This window comes from Macrobrachium rosenbergii, chromosome 1 (assembly GCF_040412425.1).
Source record: "Macrobrachium rosenbergii isolate ZJJX-2024 chromosome 1, ASM4041242v1, whole genome shotgun sequence".
NCBI lineage: Eukaryota > Metazoa > Arthropoda > Malacostraca > Decapoda > Palaemonidae > Macrobrachium > Macrobrachium rosenbergii.
In genome coordinates, this window is record NC_089741.1 from 60,652,237 (window position 1) to 60,670,056 (window position 17,820).

Consider the following 17,820-nt stretch of genomic DNA (forward strand, 5'->3'; position numbering starts at 1 on the left):
CCCATGACAATATTTTCCTGTTTTGTAGAATAAGCTGATACGCAGTTGAATAATTTGATATAGTCGTAATCAAGGTGTAAAACTCACGTAAATACCGCTGAAACACAAGGGAAAACTACGAAATCACACCCTACAACTGAAAGACCAATTGGAAACGTACACACAAACCAGTGACTGAATAACCGGGAAAAGGTCCTGTATTCATTTGGCCCAGGTATGAATATATTCCCTTTACTCACACATACATCACACACACAAACACACATACACGCAGAGAGAGAGAGAGAGCCCAGAGAGAGAGAGAGAGAGAGAGAGAGAGTGTTCTTAAGCCCAGGTTGGGATGAAACAACAGACTCCGTGCGTTTTGCCAAATGGCTTTCACGCGATTATATTTACGATCAAATTCCTCTTTATTTCCTGATATTTAATTTGAAATATAATAAAAGCGCAGTTCAGACAGGACCAGAAAGAGTCAATTATTCAATATAAAAACTTGACGATGTGACAAACACTCGAACAAAAAATCGCCCGTTTTATCTGGTAGATTGGAAACAAAACTGGACCGAATTTTTCGGGTGAAGCGTTTCGAGGAGGTTCAGGTTGGGCAGCGTTGCCAACGTCTTTATCCTGGACTCATCTGGAAGAAGGATGAGATCTACAGGGCAGACTTCCTGGAAATAGGATACGCAATAACCGAGATCATCCTTTGATCAAGTATATTCAGGTTATTGTAGAAAATTATACCGTTGACATGTTTATGCCCAGGTCTCTTTATTTTCTCATCTGGCCTCTCTCAACCCTGGAAGTCTCTTTTCTCTCTCTCTCTCTCTCTCTCTCTCTCTCTCTCTTTCTCTAGCCCTAGGTTGTAGATTTAAGACTATTGATATAGAAAGTCTTTATTGAGCTGTAAAGTGAGCTACTTGCTCACTGGTTTTCCTTTTATCTTTAATGAATAGTTTATTTATTATTTATTTATTTGCTTCTTTATTGATTTATGTATATTATATATATATTTTTTATCTGTTTATTTATTGCAAAGCCAATCGTTCCGTAACAAGTCAGCTTTAGGTGAATTCATCATTGATAATTAGATGCGTCGACGAACTTCCTGGCTAGCCCAGGTAAAGAGAATCTGAGAGTCTCTAGTCCAGGTGGCGCAGTCATTCATCCCAGGTCGGGATAACTTCGTGGCCGTTTGTTCAAATTGAAAAAGAATCGTGTTTTAGAATTGGAAGTACATACAGTACTTATCAACGTTAATCGGATGCATCGTGTGGGTAATATCTCAGCAGAGTTTGTAACTAGAGAATGACTTCGTTTTATTGGAAAGGGTAATTCATTAGTTTTTCTAAAAAAATAAAAGTAATCGTTTTTATTTTCTAATTTAAAGTCCGCATAGGCCTAGGTGATATTTAGAGGTGTGAAATAAAAAAAAGTTTTAAAATATTTTAAAAGCATAAAAGAATGATGTTGGGCACTCTCTCTCTCTCTCTCTCTCTCTCTCTCTCTCTCTCTCTCTCTCTCTCTCTCTCTCTCTCTCTTTCTCTATCCCCAGGTTGCGATACTTACAGAATAAACAGAAGCTATCAAACTAGATTTAATAAAAGGCAACTAATCCCGTTTATATCAAATCCCTGATTTAATCTTGACTAGAAATAAAATAGTGTCTTTATCTAGCCAGTGGATATAAATCCTTCCTTCTATCTGAATCACCTTTATTCTGTGTCAGCCGGTTATGTGATAAGATTAATGTCAGCTTTAATTAAAAAGGAACTGAAAAAGGTCCTCAAATTTCTGATGTGTCTGTTCTAACATTCTTTCATATCTGTTTTCCCCAGTAGCCCTTCGTTGGTCTTCAGCCAGGTTCAGACTGTCACTTGATGGGCCTCCTAGTTCTTTATCCCCGCCCAGGTTGATGAAGAGTTAGAGTCTTTATTTCTGCCCAGGTTGATAGGATTCATTTCTTGCTCTAATTGAGAATCGGATTCTAGTGTCTTTATCTAGCCCAGGTTGCTAAAGATCAACCAAGTGGCTCTTAGCCCAGGTCAAATAAGTCTAATCCTTCAGGCCAGCCCTAGGAGAACTGTCTTTAATCAGCCCAGTGGTTGAGATAAAAAACTAAGGTTGGGATATACTTAACTTTTCCCCAGTCGGATAAAACTATCAGTGTACTGTCCATTTACACTCTCATTATCCGCCCATCATTGGGATGAGAGTCTATCCTAGTGTCTTTATCTAGCCCAGGTTGGGATGAGAATCTATCCTGGTGTCTTTATCTAGCCCAGGTTGGGATGAGAATCTTTCCTGGTGTCTTTATCTAGCCCAGGTTGGGATGGGAATCTATCCTAGTGTCTTTATCTAGCCCAGGTTGGGATGAGAATCTATCCTGGTGTCTTTATCTAGCCCAGGTTGGGATGAGAATCTTTCCTGGTGTCTTTATCTAGCCCAGGTTGGGATGAGAATCTATCCTAGTGTCTTTATCTAGCCCAGGTTGGGATGAGCATCTATCCTGGTGTCTTTCTCTAGTACAGGTTGGGATAAGAATTTATCCTAGTGTCTTTATCTAGCCCAGGTTGGGATGAGAATCTATCCTGGTGTCTTTATCTAGCCCAGGTTGGGATAAGGATCTATCCTAGTGTCTTTATCTAGCCCAGGTTGGGATAAGAGTCTATCATAGTGTCTTTATCTAGCCCAGGTTGGGATGAAAATCTATCCTAGTGTCTTTCTCTAGCCCAGGTTGGGATAAGAATCTATCGCAGTGTCTTTATCTAGCCCAGGTTGGGATAAAAGTCTATCTTAGTGTCTTTATCTAGCCCAGGTTGGGATGAAAATCTATCCTGGTGTCTTTCTCTAGCCCAGGTTTGGATAAGAATCTGTCCTAGTGTCTTTTATCTAGCCCCAGGTTGGGATAAAGAATCTAAGTCTTAGTGTCTTTATCTAGCCCAGGTTGGGATAAAAATCTATCCTGGTGTCTTTCTCTAGCCCAGGTTGGGATAAGAATCTGTCCTAGTGTCTTTATCTGGCCCAGGTTGGGATAAAATCTGTCTTAGTGTCTTTATCTAGCCCAGGTTGGGATGAAAATCTATCCTGGTGTCTTTCTCTAGCCCAGGTTTGGATAAGAATCTATCCTAGTGTCTTTATCTAGCCCAGGTTGGGATAAGAGTCTATCTTAGTGTCTTTATCTAGCCCAGGTGGGGATGAAAATCTATCCTAGGTGTCTTTATCTGTGGTTTGGATAAGAATCTATCCTAGTGTCTTTATCTAGCCCAGGTTGGGATAAGAGTCTATCTTAGTGTCTTTATCTAGCCCAGGTTGGGATGAAAATCTATCCTGGTGTCTTTCTCTAGCCCAGGTTTGGATAAGAATCTATCCTAGTGTCTTTATCTAGCCCAGGTTGGGATAAGAAAAAACTGGAAACAGAAAAATTGCCGATTGAAGGAAAGTGGGAAATGGCTCTCTAAAGTGTACTTGTGCCCTTCTGTCTTTGAATCAATAGCGCCTCTCTCGTAGCGTTGTATAAATTTCTGTTATAAAACTCGTTTAGAAAACTTAAAAAAAAAATGGCTGCCTTTTTTCATTGGAAGAACTAATCTTTTGTGAAGGCTTCTGTGATAAACGATAATAAGAAAAAGGATTTCTTGTTGTTTGAATGGTCATTATAATCTCATGAGAGAGAGAGAGAGAAGAGAGAGAGAGAGAGAGAGAGAGAGAGAGAGAGAGAGAGAGAGAGAGAAATTGAAAGTCAGCACAGACCTATTCTTATGTGAAATCGCGCAGTCACAGAAAAAGGGCCGCAAATATAGACATTCGGGTTTTTTTCTCTCGCGTTGAGCATTTTATCCATGGGTGACTTGAACCTAGGAGAGAGAGAGAGAGAGAGAGAGAGAGAGAGAGAGAGAGAGAGAGAGAGAGAGAGAGAGATGTACCACGTCCCTGAAAAAGGGAAGGGCTACGTCCTCTGTTTATGACAGGTGGTCACCGGAGCGTAAAATCCTCTTCATACAGTGCTCTCTCTCTCTCTCTCTCTCTCTCTCTCTCTCTCTCATGTGAAGATGATTATAGTTACCTGCAAGACGTGAAAGTCTATGACTATACCCCTGCGTCATCCGATTCTCACCACGTGTTTTGTGTATTTACGTAATATCTGTGGCTTTTTTCTTGTTTTTCTTTGCTGCTGTAACCATGAAGTTGACAAGGAAACAGAAGTTGAAGAAAATGTGTGAAGCAAGAAAAAAAAACTCTTGAACGAAGGACTGCAGCCAAAGCTGATTCGGTTGGCGGCAGTACTGTTCAGGTCTCTTCTACCTCAACATCCACCACCACTCCACTGCCACCCACAAACGTCTCCCCGAAACCCACATCCACAATATCAAAACAGAAACTTGATGTCGGTGAAGAAATTGATATGGAAATTGATAATGAAGATTTCAAGGCAACATCATACGTGATTTTTGATAAAAGTAACTTGTTGCAATGGGTTCGTGATATTTCACGCTGTAAATGCGGCGATAAAATGACAGTGAAAGAATCAAGAACTGTAGGCATGACTGAGACGTACGTTGCAAAGTGTGGGAAGTGCAATGTCAGTAAAGAGGTGTGCACTTCGAATGGAGGAGTGAAAAAAGCTGATGTGGCCAAAGGAATACAAACATGCCATTACGACGTGCATAATGGATTAGTGAAAGCCTCCTTACAGGCAAGTAATGGATATGGTGTTATACGTGAATTGGGTGCTACTTTGAACATGAATTCATTATCTACAGAGAGTTATTATATAATTGCAAAGAAGATTCAGGAAGCTGAAATCGAAAAGCTTGAAAGGACAATGGAAAAAACTAGAGAGAAATTACATGAAATATTGTGGCAGACAGGAAATACAAATGAAGTAAAAGATATTCGAGTGAGTTGTGATGGCAGCTGGTCTAAGAGGGACTTTACCTCCCTGTATGGATTTGTTTCAGTAATGGAAATGACTACAGGTTTGTTTGTTGACTTCGTAATTTTGAGCACATGGGGTAAGACTTGTGAACAATTCAGTGAAGGAGAAAACGTTCCTGAGCATGAGTGTACCAAAAACTACAATGGGAGTTCACCTGCCATGGAGAGAGAAGGATGGAGGATTTTATTTGCACGCTGTTGAGAAATGCAAACTGCCATATACTGAAGTAGTGTCGGATGGAGACTCAAATGGAGTAACTGCTGCCCAGTCTGCTGTCTCCTACCCAATAACTAAGTATGAATGCGTGAATCATGTAAGTAAGCGATAGTATAACTTGCTCACGAACTTAGCGAAAAAAGAAAAACTTGGTGGTAAGAAATTTGGTGCACTTACACATTCCAAAATTTTGAAGCTCTCTTATTACCTAGGACGGGCTATTAGGAACTGTAACTCAGTCGCCGACTTGAAGGAATCAATTTTTGCAACACTTAGGCACTGTCAAAGCACGGACGAGAAACCCCAGCATAGCACCTGCCTATATGACAAAAATTCGTGGTGTTTTTACAAAAGAGCTGTTGTCACGAATCAGCCAATCCCATCTCATAAAAAAAAAAAAATTACAACCTATCTCACCGAGAAAGTTTTGTGTAAGATGGTACCTGTTTACTTGAAATTGGCAAACTCTGAAGCACAAAATGCCAATGAATGTCTACATAGTGTGTTGTGGAATGAATTACCAAAAACAAAATTCTTTACACTAAGAAGGATGACGTACAGTATTTACAGAGGTGGTCAAATTCAACTTAGGGGAAGCTGCGCTGGGGAGAGCAATATTTGAGAACGCGGCCAAAAACGTGGATATGAGGAAGAGGATCGATAACAAGAGGAAATATTCATCGATGGTAGCATTGGAGAAGAAATTAGAAGCGAAATTTAGGAAGCTAAGGAAAGTGCAAGAGGAAGAGGCCAAGGTAGCAGCAGAAGGCGTTACTTACAGTCCCGATATGGCACCACTAATCTAGTGGCACTGTGGCACTTCTTTGGTGAGCAATGTCAATGAGAAGAGGGAAGGCGCCCACTGCTGGTAAAACAAAACCCCTTTTCAATGATTTGAAATTGTGATGACACCCCAGCAGTGAGGCTAAAAGGCCGATAAAGGCGTGGAAGAGAGAGAGAGAGAGAGAGAGAGAGAGAGAGAGAGAGAGAGAGAGAGGAGAGAGAGAGAGAGAGAGATACGCTGACGATATCAACATTCAACAAGATACCAGAGTAAGTAAATAGTAATAATTTCTAATAAACATTACAATAAACAACGAGTAATTGAGTCTGATATCGATATATAAGTGTTTAGAATGTTGTATGTGAAAATAATACCAATCATAACGTCAGTAACCAAGGTATTGTGCAGTAAAAAGTTCAAACATCTTACTGAAAACTTTGAAGTGCGATTACTCAAAACAAACGTTTTGCGGTTTCAAATATCTGCTAAAATTCGAAAAATTATTGGATCATCTTGAAACTACTGTACTCATGTTAACGCATAGTTGTTGTGCCTTTCTTGTGTAGTTTAGCTTTTTGTGATAAAATGATAAATAATATCGCTAGAGGGAATTTTATTAAAAAGGGGGTCTATCGGCGTGATGTCACAGCTATCTATCTATCTATCCATATCTTGATCTGTTTGAGAATTTAGGAAAAACTAAACTACACGTTGTTTGTATGATATTTGAGTATTTACATGCAGAAGCAGGCGAGCCTAGGATAAAAAATAAGACCGCAGTGCGCTTGTGACGACGGACATACGGACGGACGAACGACGGACATACATATAGTGTTCTTATGCTAACCAGGACCCACTTTTATATACAAGTGGTCCTGATGCTAACATAAAGTTGGCAATGGTAATATGATTGTACCATGAAAATATGAGGTTGCTTATGTAAAGTACTTTTTTATTATTAATATTTTTTATTCTAGGTCACCGACCTCTTAACCTGGAGAATATTTTTATAAAATTCCATATATATATATATATATATATATATATATATATATATATATATATATATATATATATATATATATATATATATTATATATATATATATATATATATATATATATATATATATATATATAGCCTATATATTTAAATCTCACCTAAACCCACCTAAAGTAAGTCCAACAAAGAAAGAACGCTGAGGGTACTGCATTTACTCCTTTTTTACTGAAACACTTCCAACAATAAAAAATTTAATTATAAACCCCAGTTTTTAGACCTCTACTGAATCCACCTACCATACCATATTTTGCAAGATTGCCTTGCTTCTGCATTTGCAGCAACCAAGTTGCCATATATACCATCCTGAAAGCAAAATAGGGTCAGGTTGGGGGTTGTGGGCCATCAGGCATGTACAGGGTGACTAGCAAAAAGACTGTGTACTGAAATGTTTAATTAATTAGGTTTTAGAAACACTATTTTTGACAATCATGCTCTGTCTTCAGTTGTTTTACTAACAATCAATTTCCTCTTAAGCCTTGCGTATAGAATGTAAACACAGTTCCTTCAATGGAGGCACTATCTAATAGCTTGCTTTAATATATGCATATATATATATATATAATATATATATATATATAATATATATATATATATGTATATATATATGTATATATATATATATATATATATATATATATATATATATATATATATATATATATATATATATATATATATATTAAAAACAGGTTATTTGAAAATCACTTCCATAGAAGGAACTTTACCGTATATATATATATATGACCTGATTTTCGGTCATCTTTAGGTTCTACAGTATAAATAAAACGCGTAAGATACAATTAACACATGCATATTTTCCTTAATAGTTACACAGGGCCCTGTTGCTAATATTACGCTACTTAATTATGCAATTATAGTCGGAAGGTACTCTGAGGCGACACGAGCCATCACTGTCTATCAGACGCGCTCGTTAGCCCGTCTACCGCTAAACCCCAACTGATCTTAACTTTTCAAACTGAACTTGCTTTGGTCATAGACCTCAGCTGATTGGTCTCTTATAATCGAAAGGAACCAATAAGGGACTTCGATGTATGGCACTCATTTGAATTACCCACGCCAAACCCCAACGATCGTATGGCATCCGACGACCTGGCAGTATGTCTGTTTGTTACTCTCTGAACACAAAGACGTACAAACAACTAGCAGATTTTCCGTTGTCTCACACATGAATTTCTGTATAATCAGTTCATATATACAGTAGGCAGGAGAAGGGCGCAGGAACACGTACAGGTCCAGTACATACATTTATTGTCGACGCGTTTCTTGACCCGTGGTCACATCATCAGGACATCTACAGTTATAAATTAAAAAGGGTCATTGAGCATACATAGTTGAAAGTAAAGATACACAAAACGAAAAAACTTAAAATAGAAAATCAGTTAATCTTAAACAATCACACGTAAATACATTTACACATTAAAGAACTAATAAAAGAAAACTTAATAAAAAGGAATTTAAAAATAAACTTAAAAGGGAGAGCATAAGGTACACCTCTCAGAGCGAAAGAGGAAAAGACACTAAAAGAAAAGAGCATAAAAACAGGAGGAGGCGGCGGACAAATATAAACAATGGAATCATGCTATGAACAGGGGAACAGCCGATGATTGGCAATTTAACGTCGGTACAATTCTTTTGATGTTCAGACTTTCCAAGAGAAGCAGTTCTCCAGGTTCCTTAGCTTGGCCAATTATTCTGAATTTGTCGTATTTAATTGATGTGCAACCTCTAGCGTGGGATCTCATATTTGAAAGTTCGGGATTAGACAATCTGCAACCCGTACGATAGTTCACCCCCATGTGAGAATCGGCCCTGACCTTGAGGAGACGCCGAGTCGACCCAGCGTAATTCCCGGAACTATATCCGGGGCACTTGTACTCATATACGACGGCCGACGTCGTCAAGGGACAGAGCCGATCCTTGAAGGGAAACAAAGAACCAATGGTTTTAGGATTTTTTGGTATTAATTTAATGTTAAGAACGCCAATATGTTTTCGGATAATTTTAGCAAACTGCTTAGCAAAATTTTGACTGTTAGGTAAAAAACAGAAGCTTGTATATATAGTAAGTTTAGGTGCATTACATTTGGACATTAAAGGTGCAAGTTTTTTATCGAGAACATTCTTAATAACCTTAAGTACTAAACGGGCAGGGAAACAGTTGTTATGGAAGTACTGCTTAAGGAAGAGAATTTCAGAATGAAAAGAAACCCAGTTAGAAGGTAGAGATAGAGCCCGATGTACTAAGGTATGAACAGAGTTAATTTTAAAATTAATAAAGCAAGAACTATAAAACTGAGCCAGGCCCGTGAATGTACTTTTCCTAAAAATAATCATATTAAAAATATCATTATCTTTAGTAACTAAAACATCAAGGAAGCCAACTTACCATCTTGTTCCTTTTCAATAGTATACAGTATATATATATATATATATATATATATATATATATATATATATATATATATATATATATATATATATATATATATATATATTATACTAAAGTTAAAATAATAAAACATTCCCGAATCTGAAGAACATGAAGACCCAAAAAATCTTTGAGAAGATTTATTGAGCTTTCATAGCGACATCTTTCTTCCTTTCAGAATATAGAGTTAGATATTCTGAGTATGTTTTGAAATGAGGGGAGTTGTCTTTCCGAAAGTCCAGTAAATTATTCTAATGATTATGAGTGTGTATTCATATATTATTAAAAATTTCCTGTTCTATTCAAAGCCTTTGAGAAAAGTCAAACCCTGTTACATAAGACAGAGTAACGGCTTTATGAGTTTGGAGAAATCGGATGTTTGGAAGATTTTGGAATGGGGATATCACTCAAATTTCCCAGGGCCTAAGGCAAGTTTCATGACCCAGCTTTCTTTATATGTTAAGAGAAGAATGGTTTAATTTTTCCATGGGTTGATCAAAAACCCCTTCATTAAAACCAAAATATTTGTTCTTTTAAGCTCTGTTATCTGGAGATCCAGTTCTTCGCTTATGAATGAGCAGTTTATTGTACTTTGGCAGTCACTCGTTAAAGGTTCTATAAGCTAGGTTATCTTTATTGCCCGTTTTATTGGGACTTGGCCACAAACATACCCTTGCAGATCTTCATATTTTAACATATGTACTATGCATGTTTATAGTTTAAAAATGTTCTCGAAGTTGTTTTCCTTCACAATGATTTTTCTTGTTTTTGTCTGTACGATGTAATTGGAAGACTATGACCGTCTCCTTTATTTGTTATACGCCCTTCTCGTAAATTATTATTATTATTATTTTTATTATTATTATTATTATTCAGAGGACGAAACATGTTCGTAGGGAACAAGCCCACAGGGGCCATTGACTTGAAATTCAAACTTCCAACGAATATGGCGTTCATTAGGAAGAAGTAAGAGGTGAAATGAAATATAGAAAGAAGAGATCTTTCTTATTAAAAAAAAATTAATAAATAGATAAAAAATGTATTAGGAGACTGGTCTGGTTCAATCTTCACTCACCGGAGGGTTTTCTTTGTTTAAATTTATTACCAATTCCCAAATAAAAATGCTTTTTGACATATGATGTTGAACCAGCAATTATGATTCTCCATTGCTTGGATTATTTTAATCAGTCTTGGTTTTCTTGTTTTTTTTTTATAGAAATCCTGCAGTGTGTGCCTATTCATCTTGTCCAGTTTCGTGTATTTATATCTTAAAAATCAAAAGCTAGTGATCATTTCTTAGTTTAGGTCCAACTGTAACAAAATAATGTTTTAAACTGGTCTGATCTTAAGCATAAAGTTGACGGATGGGCCTTGCCAGTGTTACTGTTAGTTCTAGTTGGTAAATCGGGTGGAGCCAATGAAGAGAACTTGGAGTTGAAAAAGGTTTCAAAAAGAATCTTTGCCTGCTCTGTTTCTTCCCGTTTATGTGGGGATTCCAGTGCCAGAGTCTTAAGTTGAAACATCAAAAAAGGAAACGTAAGCCGTGAATTTTTCCAAAATAGTCCTCAAATCCTTCTTTGGAGGTGGGTTGTGAGGGATAATAACACAGTAAAATGTTATTTTGAACTTCCTTAAATGTCATGTTTATGCCTAATGCCTGTACAAAGCTGTTTTAATTTGATGTTATGGCAGAATTTTGTGTCCTGAGCCAGAATCAGTAAGCCAACTCCATTAAAACTTATTCTATTGTCTTTTTTAATATAATTTTGAGATTTTGGGTTTATTACCCATGTCTCATCTGTGCCTATTGTCTGAGGATTTGAACTAAAAATGTAAGTTTTAAACTTTGAGATTTGGTATAATAAATTATTTGGGTCCCACAGGACTTGAAAATTTGTCTAAATTCTATATTAAGCACATTAATTGCTGGGTAGATCTAAGTAGTAGTTCCGCGGCGGCGATTTCCTTCTAACTTGACTTTTTCTACAGTTTTTTGGTTGCTGATTATGGATGTACCTTCAATTTTTGTCGCACGGATGTAATTAACCCCTGAAGTCCATCCAACAAGGGGTTTCCATACGCGATCTTCACGACAGAGCACAGGTACGTTTGGAATGGTTCATATCCTGTCTGACAAGTGCAATAACTTATTAACGTATGGGTAACGCCACCCCCTGGCTAGTACTAAACACGGCGAAGGGACATTCCATTTGGCCGACAACAAACAAATGCACTGCCAGTATCAGAACCCCTAAAAATGTAGAAAAAACCAGTTTCCAAGGTAAAAACAGGCACGGAGCTAATACTTAGAATTACCAATTGCTGAAGGAAACCTGTTGCAAACCTCTTTATTACAGGGGATATTTTGTTAAAATGCATGCAACACAAATCAAACACAAAAGTTAAGTATACCTTAGTTTAACCAGACACTGAGCTGATTAACAGCTCTCCTAGGGCTGGCCCGAAGGATTAGATTTATTTTACATGGCTAAGAACCAACTGGTTACCTAGCAACGGGACCTACAGCTTTTTGTGGACTCCGAGCCACATTATGACGAGAAATGAATTTGTAAGAGACCCGTCGCACCAACGCCGGCTCTTCCAAACACACGTGTGTTCGTCATCCAGGACAGAACAAGAGCATCCCATTTTTTCTCACTCGCAGAGCGTCTGTTTCTCCCTAACCATTGTTGTCTTGATTTATGTACAATCACCACTACTTGCATTGCCATGCAAGCATTCTAATCATGTACTCATAATGTTCCACCGAATCTTCTGTATCAAACCGTATGTATGTTTCTGTTTGTGAAGACGTCAAATGTCTCGCCATTTCACATATATTATGCTACTGCATTGTATTCATTAATGTCTCAAATCTCATGCAATTGGCCATATGTAGAATTTCCTGGCCTTTCCACTGATATATGTTTTATCACTGTACGTTTAATGTCTCTCTCACAATCGCCATTTGTTTGTCTGCCGACAAACACAGATGCCCGAAACATCACCTCTGTTTTGTTCTGTCTGTGTGTAGATGCTACTTTTCCGCCCGCACAGGCCAATAACAACTTCGAAGATTCTGTACATTCATTCAGTAAGGAACCACCAATAAACCAGTCAACACTCAGCCAGTATGTCACTCAATCCCGTCCTTACAAATTTCTATCACCAGAAATAAATTCCTCTAATTCTTCATTGGCCGGTCGGAGAGTCGAACGCTGGGCCAACAGCATGCTAGCCGAGTGCTCTACCCACTCCTCCATTGAAGAACTTACAAATCACACACAAGCTTGAAGATAATGCTGAGGTAAATTGTATCGAAGATTATTTTGGATTTTCCTCTGAAATAAACTCCAAGTTCTCATCCACATGTGATTTATTATCGTAATTATGATCATCTGTTGAATGAAATTTCTGGGGGGAAAACGGGATACTTTCAGGTGGAAAGTTCTTGTTGGTGATGGATTTTGGACCTAAAAAAAAGTACCTTGTTTTGTATTGAGGATTAATTGTTGTCTTACCCTCATCCTTGCTTTCAGAGTAGTTAGCATCGGCCAATAACACTTCATATCTCTTTATTATGGATATCACAAGTTTATTTCTTATTTAATGTGGATTTGACACTCTAGATAACGAATGTAGAAGGTTTTGGCAAGGAGAGTGAAAGGCAATAAGTATCTGGATGCCTGAAATTTTATGTTGCTCAGAGAAAATTAGTCTATCACCACTGTCACCGGACAAATTGTTTTTGAAGGCATAATTATTTATAGTTCATGGTGCTCTCCTGTCTTCATTCAACTCGTTTATTGGGCATTCTGTGTCATTGTTCAATTGGCTGTAACCACTGAAAATCGCATTATTTCAACAGGTGTCATTCATGGACACGAATGAACTTCGTGCATCTCTTCCTCTTGGATGATATTTTGCACATGAGGGTGCCATATGCAAACTGAAGACACCAGTAACATCTCAACAGGGTTTTTCGTTGATCTCAACATTGGTGGAGATTTTGTCAACTGCTAGTTTTCTTGTAACACCTTTATTGCTTTCATGATTAGACCAGCCAAAATAGGGATAATTTTTACCTTTGGGTCTTGATATGCCCACAGCGTGTACATTTTCTCCACCTAAGGTAACTAAATTACTAATTATGAATTCTACATGAACACCTGCCTCTATGATTTAGATTTTAGCTATTACTTATTTGACCATCATTAATGGAGGTAACAGACTATTTGTCAAACAGAGACTTAATAGTCTCATTTTTTTTATGTCAGACACACTATCTACCATTTCCTTCTCTGCTTCTTTATTCTTTGTTTGGAATTTCAACTTCGATCATTGAATCACTTTCCGTGAACAATGTTGTAAATGTACTTGACATTCTCTAAGCTACGAGGCAGTTAAGCCTACAGCCGATGTGAAAGTAACGGGTTTAAGCTGGGTCCAGTTAGATTAATTTGTAGTAAACCCTGTAATTTTCACAATATTGGTTTCAGTTACCACAGATAACTGCTCCAATTAGGCTGCCAATTTGTTTGGTAAGATGAGAAATGTTAAAGCAGCAATTAAGGTATGCCCCTTTTTCTTTTCATGATGACAGTCCAAGTGTAACTCCAGTAAACTGCATCTCTAGCTAAACTGGGTTTCTTTACCATTGAGATCATTTTTGGGTATTTCGGATTAGCGAACTGGGCGCTCTGATGGGAAGAATGTTTCATCATTCGTACACCTCGCTGTCATTTACTGGTGTCTCCCGGCCCATCAATCCTGGCCAAGAATAAGGACCTTTTAAAGGGATTTTCCCTTTCTTGATAAGGGAACTTAGTATTTTGGATGGAACATTATGACCTGTTCAAGCACTCAAGGTTTACCTAAATGTTACAGTAAAGGGGAAGGATGTTTACCGTGACATCTAGGTAAAACTTGACTGCTTGAACTGGGCATAATATTTTGTCCGACATACCGATTTCCCTTACCAGGAAAGGGGATTTTCCCTTTAAAAGATCCTCATTCTTAGCCAGGAACAATAGACCGGGAAACAACGGTAAATAACAGCTAAGAGTACAAGTGATGAAATGTACCCATCTAAGAGAGCCCAGTTTGCTAATCCGAGTTTATTGATGTCAAAGCGGTCAAGAAAACTGACTTTTGGAGCATATGAGTTATAGTTGTATTGGGCCCACTGAACTGAGGAGATAACAAGTCTCGGAAATTCCTGAAACTGTTGCCATTAGGGTGGTGGACATGTGCTGAGATATTGCTGGGGAAGGCAGCCAGACCTGACATAACTGGGTGTCACCTTAGAACCAAAAAGAATACATATATATATATAGGTTTGCGAGTTGTTTCTGTTCTTTGAGGATGAACAGAAGCTATGCTATACAAAATACATTATGCACAAAATACATAAAAAATAATGATTGAATGGAAAAATTTAAAAACTATTTTAGTTATCATATACCTTTCCATTACAAAATATCATTTGCCAATGCAGTAAAAAGTGCAGTACTTCACTAGGGAGTAATCAATGGAATGCATTTAATCAAAATTTTTATGCATTTCTTCATATTTTTTCACAGGTCAGTGAGCTAACAAAATAATGTTTAAACAATTTATTCAAGCTAAAAATTTCACAGAATTAAAAAACTAATATATACACAACAATTACTGTACAGATTCCTTAAACATAATTGCATTGCTCTGTTGCATTACTAAATAATTACAGTCATATGCAGTAAACCTCTAAAGTATCAAATTTTGCCAGTATAGCATCCTTACATGTCACACAGAAATCATTTTTAAAGGATCATACAAGTCAACTGATTTTGGCTGAAATTCTAACACAAAAAATTCCTTCTACTCATAAGCTTATATCCATTTCATGTGGCAAAATCACATGCCTCTGTTAAGATACTGATGACGATGACAAACTTACAGCAATTTTCACTTATTCCGGGACAGAATAAATTATAACCCCTCTTGACTTTTCTACACTTATGAACCTGATTGGGACTACAATACATGTACTACTTTGTTGTTTGCATCCTTGAAAGGATTACATGGAAAAGAACTCATAATCACTACTTTTCCTGAGTAATTTCATCTGAAATGGGTAATGAAAATTGTATTTATGAAAATATACTTTATTATCTACATATATCGTTTTGGACATACTTGTGGCTTTTGCACAAGCAACATTTACACTGGGATAGGCTTTGAGGTGATCCTTCAGAAACTAAGTCTTAGCTTTGTACAGTGATAATGAAAATCTTACTATTACATGCCATCATAGGCTGGACCACCACCTGCCTCTGGCACAACCCAATTGATATTCTGTGATGGACACTTAATGTCACACGTCTTGCAATGAATGCAATTCTGAGCATTAATCTGTAGTCTTACACCATCTCCAACTTCAACTGGCACATATTCATACACACCTGTAAATAGGGGGTAAAGGACCGACTCATTAGATTTAAATTTTTTTTTTGAAAGTTTGGATCTCATCATTTGAAAAAAAATTTAGAATCAATCTATTCCATTAACCACTAAAATATTATGGGAAGTAGGGGGTGGGAGAAGAAAGTACTACGAGACATTTTTAACGAGGGTCTTTCCTAATGCTTATCAGTATACATGTAATGGCTATCTACCTGTGTAATGACCTCTATTGGGTTTTCCCCAAGCCAGATGTGGTGCTATTTCTTATCAAATAAAGCAAATTTAATACTCAAGTCTGCCTGACAGAAGACTTAAGTACTATATAGAAATATAAAAAAAGAAGGGACTGCATCCTATGAAAAGATGGATTTCTAGCATTATACATCATGTTTGGCTTCTGATTATATATTTTATACAGTTAAATGTGATGACATTTTTTAACCAGTATGAAAAACAACAGAACAATAATTTCAGGCAATGAGTTTTTAAACAAAGCCACTGACTTGTACTGCAGATACTTGGGTAGCTACTTGGTAGTTCTAGTTCAAGTTCTGCTAACAAATAATTTTGACTTATTAGGTATACAGAACTGTGCTCAAGTGCAGGATCTAAAATGTACATTTACAACCAATTTCATAACAGGGTTAAAAACCAGATCTCTTGGCTTCATAAGTCTATCCAAACAAGGCTGTTTGTTTGCCAAGACAACTTTGGGAACAACCCAAACCAGCAATGAGCAGAACTTGATACAGTACTATATTTTCACTTACAAACCCCCAGCCACGTAAAGAGCCATCATGCAACTTTATATTTGCCCGATCTAGTACCAGAATCATGTTACAGTAAAATCCCTCGTAACTGGCACCTTTAGGACCAAAGGGTTCCCAGTTATTTGAATTTTCCCATTGTGATAGAAAAATGTTCCTAAAATGTCATGGGTACATTGTAACCTGTCATTTCATCATTCATTACCAATAAGCAATACTGTACCATTATTCATAGTTTTATTAATAAACAACTCATACAGAATCTTAAACCAAACATAATCCTGTGCTCACCTAACTCAGGCTTAAATCCATACACTGATACAGCAGATGACAGACACACAATCACACTCGCCTCCCTCTCTCTCTCAGAATTTTTTTTTTCTATACAATAACCCAGAGAAAAAAGGTGAGCAAATACACAGATAGCACTTTGTTTACTTCGAGATGAATATATGAATGTATGTATAAAGAAGCACACAGACTGAGAAATGTTATTTTCATTATAAAATAAATTTTTGAACATACATACCTGGTAGTTATATATATAGCTTAAGTCCCTGACGTGATGGCAGAATTTCAAAACTTATGCAATGCATGATCAGGTGAGTCAGGTGGTCCACCTGTGCGCCCTCTACCCAGGTAACTGGAACCATTCTACATATTCCTCAGATCTTCCATGCCCCTAGTCTCTAGAGGGGAGGAGGAGGGAATTTAATTATATATAACTACCAGGTAAGTATGTTCAAAAATTTATTTTATTATGAAAATAACATTTTCAAACATCTAACTGACCTGGTAGTTATATATATAGCTGATTAACACCTTTGGTGGAGGGTCAGTCAGACAGCCAACATTGTTGGAATTGATACTAAATTTTGCAAAACCAACTAAAGGTTCCTACCTGTTAAGGAAGCTGACTTCATTGTTTTCCTGCCTCATTATGTCTGCATTCCTTAAGAGATCCAGCTGATCCACCCAGGGGGCTGAAAATCTCTAGGGGCTGTCAACGATTGTATAACCTCTATGTGACTAGACCTCCTTTTAATACCTTTATTCGGGTAGCGCTACCAAGGAACAAACGACCACCTGACTAAGAGAACTGAAGTAAATGATATTATTTAAAAAACTGTCTGGTAATGATTACGGAAGACTCGTCCAGA

General features: G+C 37.2%; 1 protein-coding gene across 1 annotated transcript in view; it reads right to left on the bottom strand.

Moving 5' to 3' along the window:
• Positions 1–15,049: 15,049 nt before the first annotated feature.
• Etf-QO (electron transfer flavoprotein-ubiquinone oxidoreductase) overlaps positions 15,050–17,820 on the bottom strand; it is a 72,573-nt gene continuing 69,802 nt past the window's right edge. Inside the window, exon 11 of the mRNA XM_067104677.1 lies at positions 15,050–15,892. Within this exon, the coding sequence (XP_066960778.1) occupies positions 15,729–15,892 (164 nt within the window). The 3' untranslated portion in view covers positions 15,050–15,728. The remainder of the gene's footprint in view (positions 15,893–17,820) is intronic.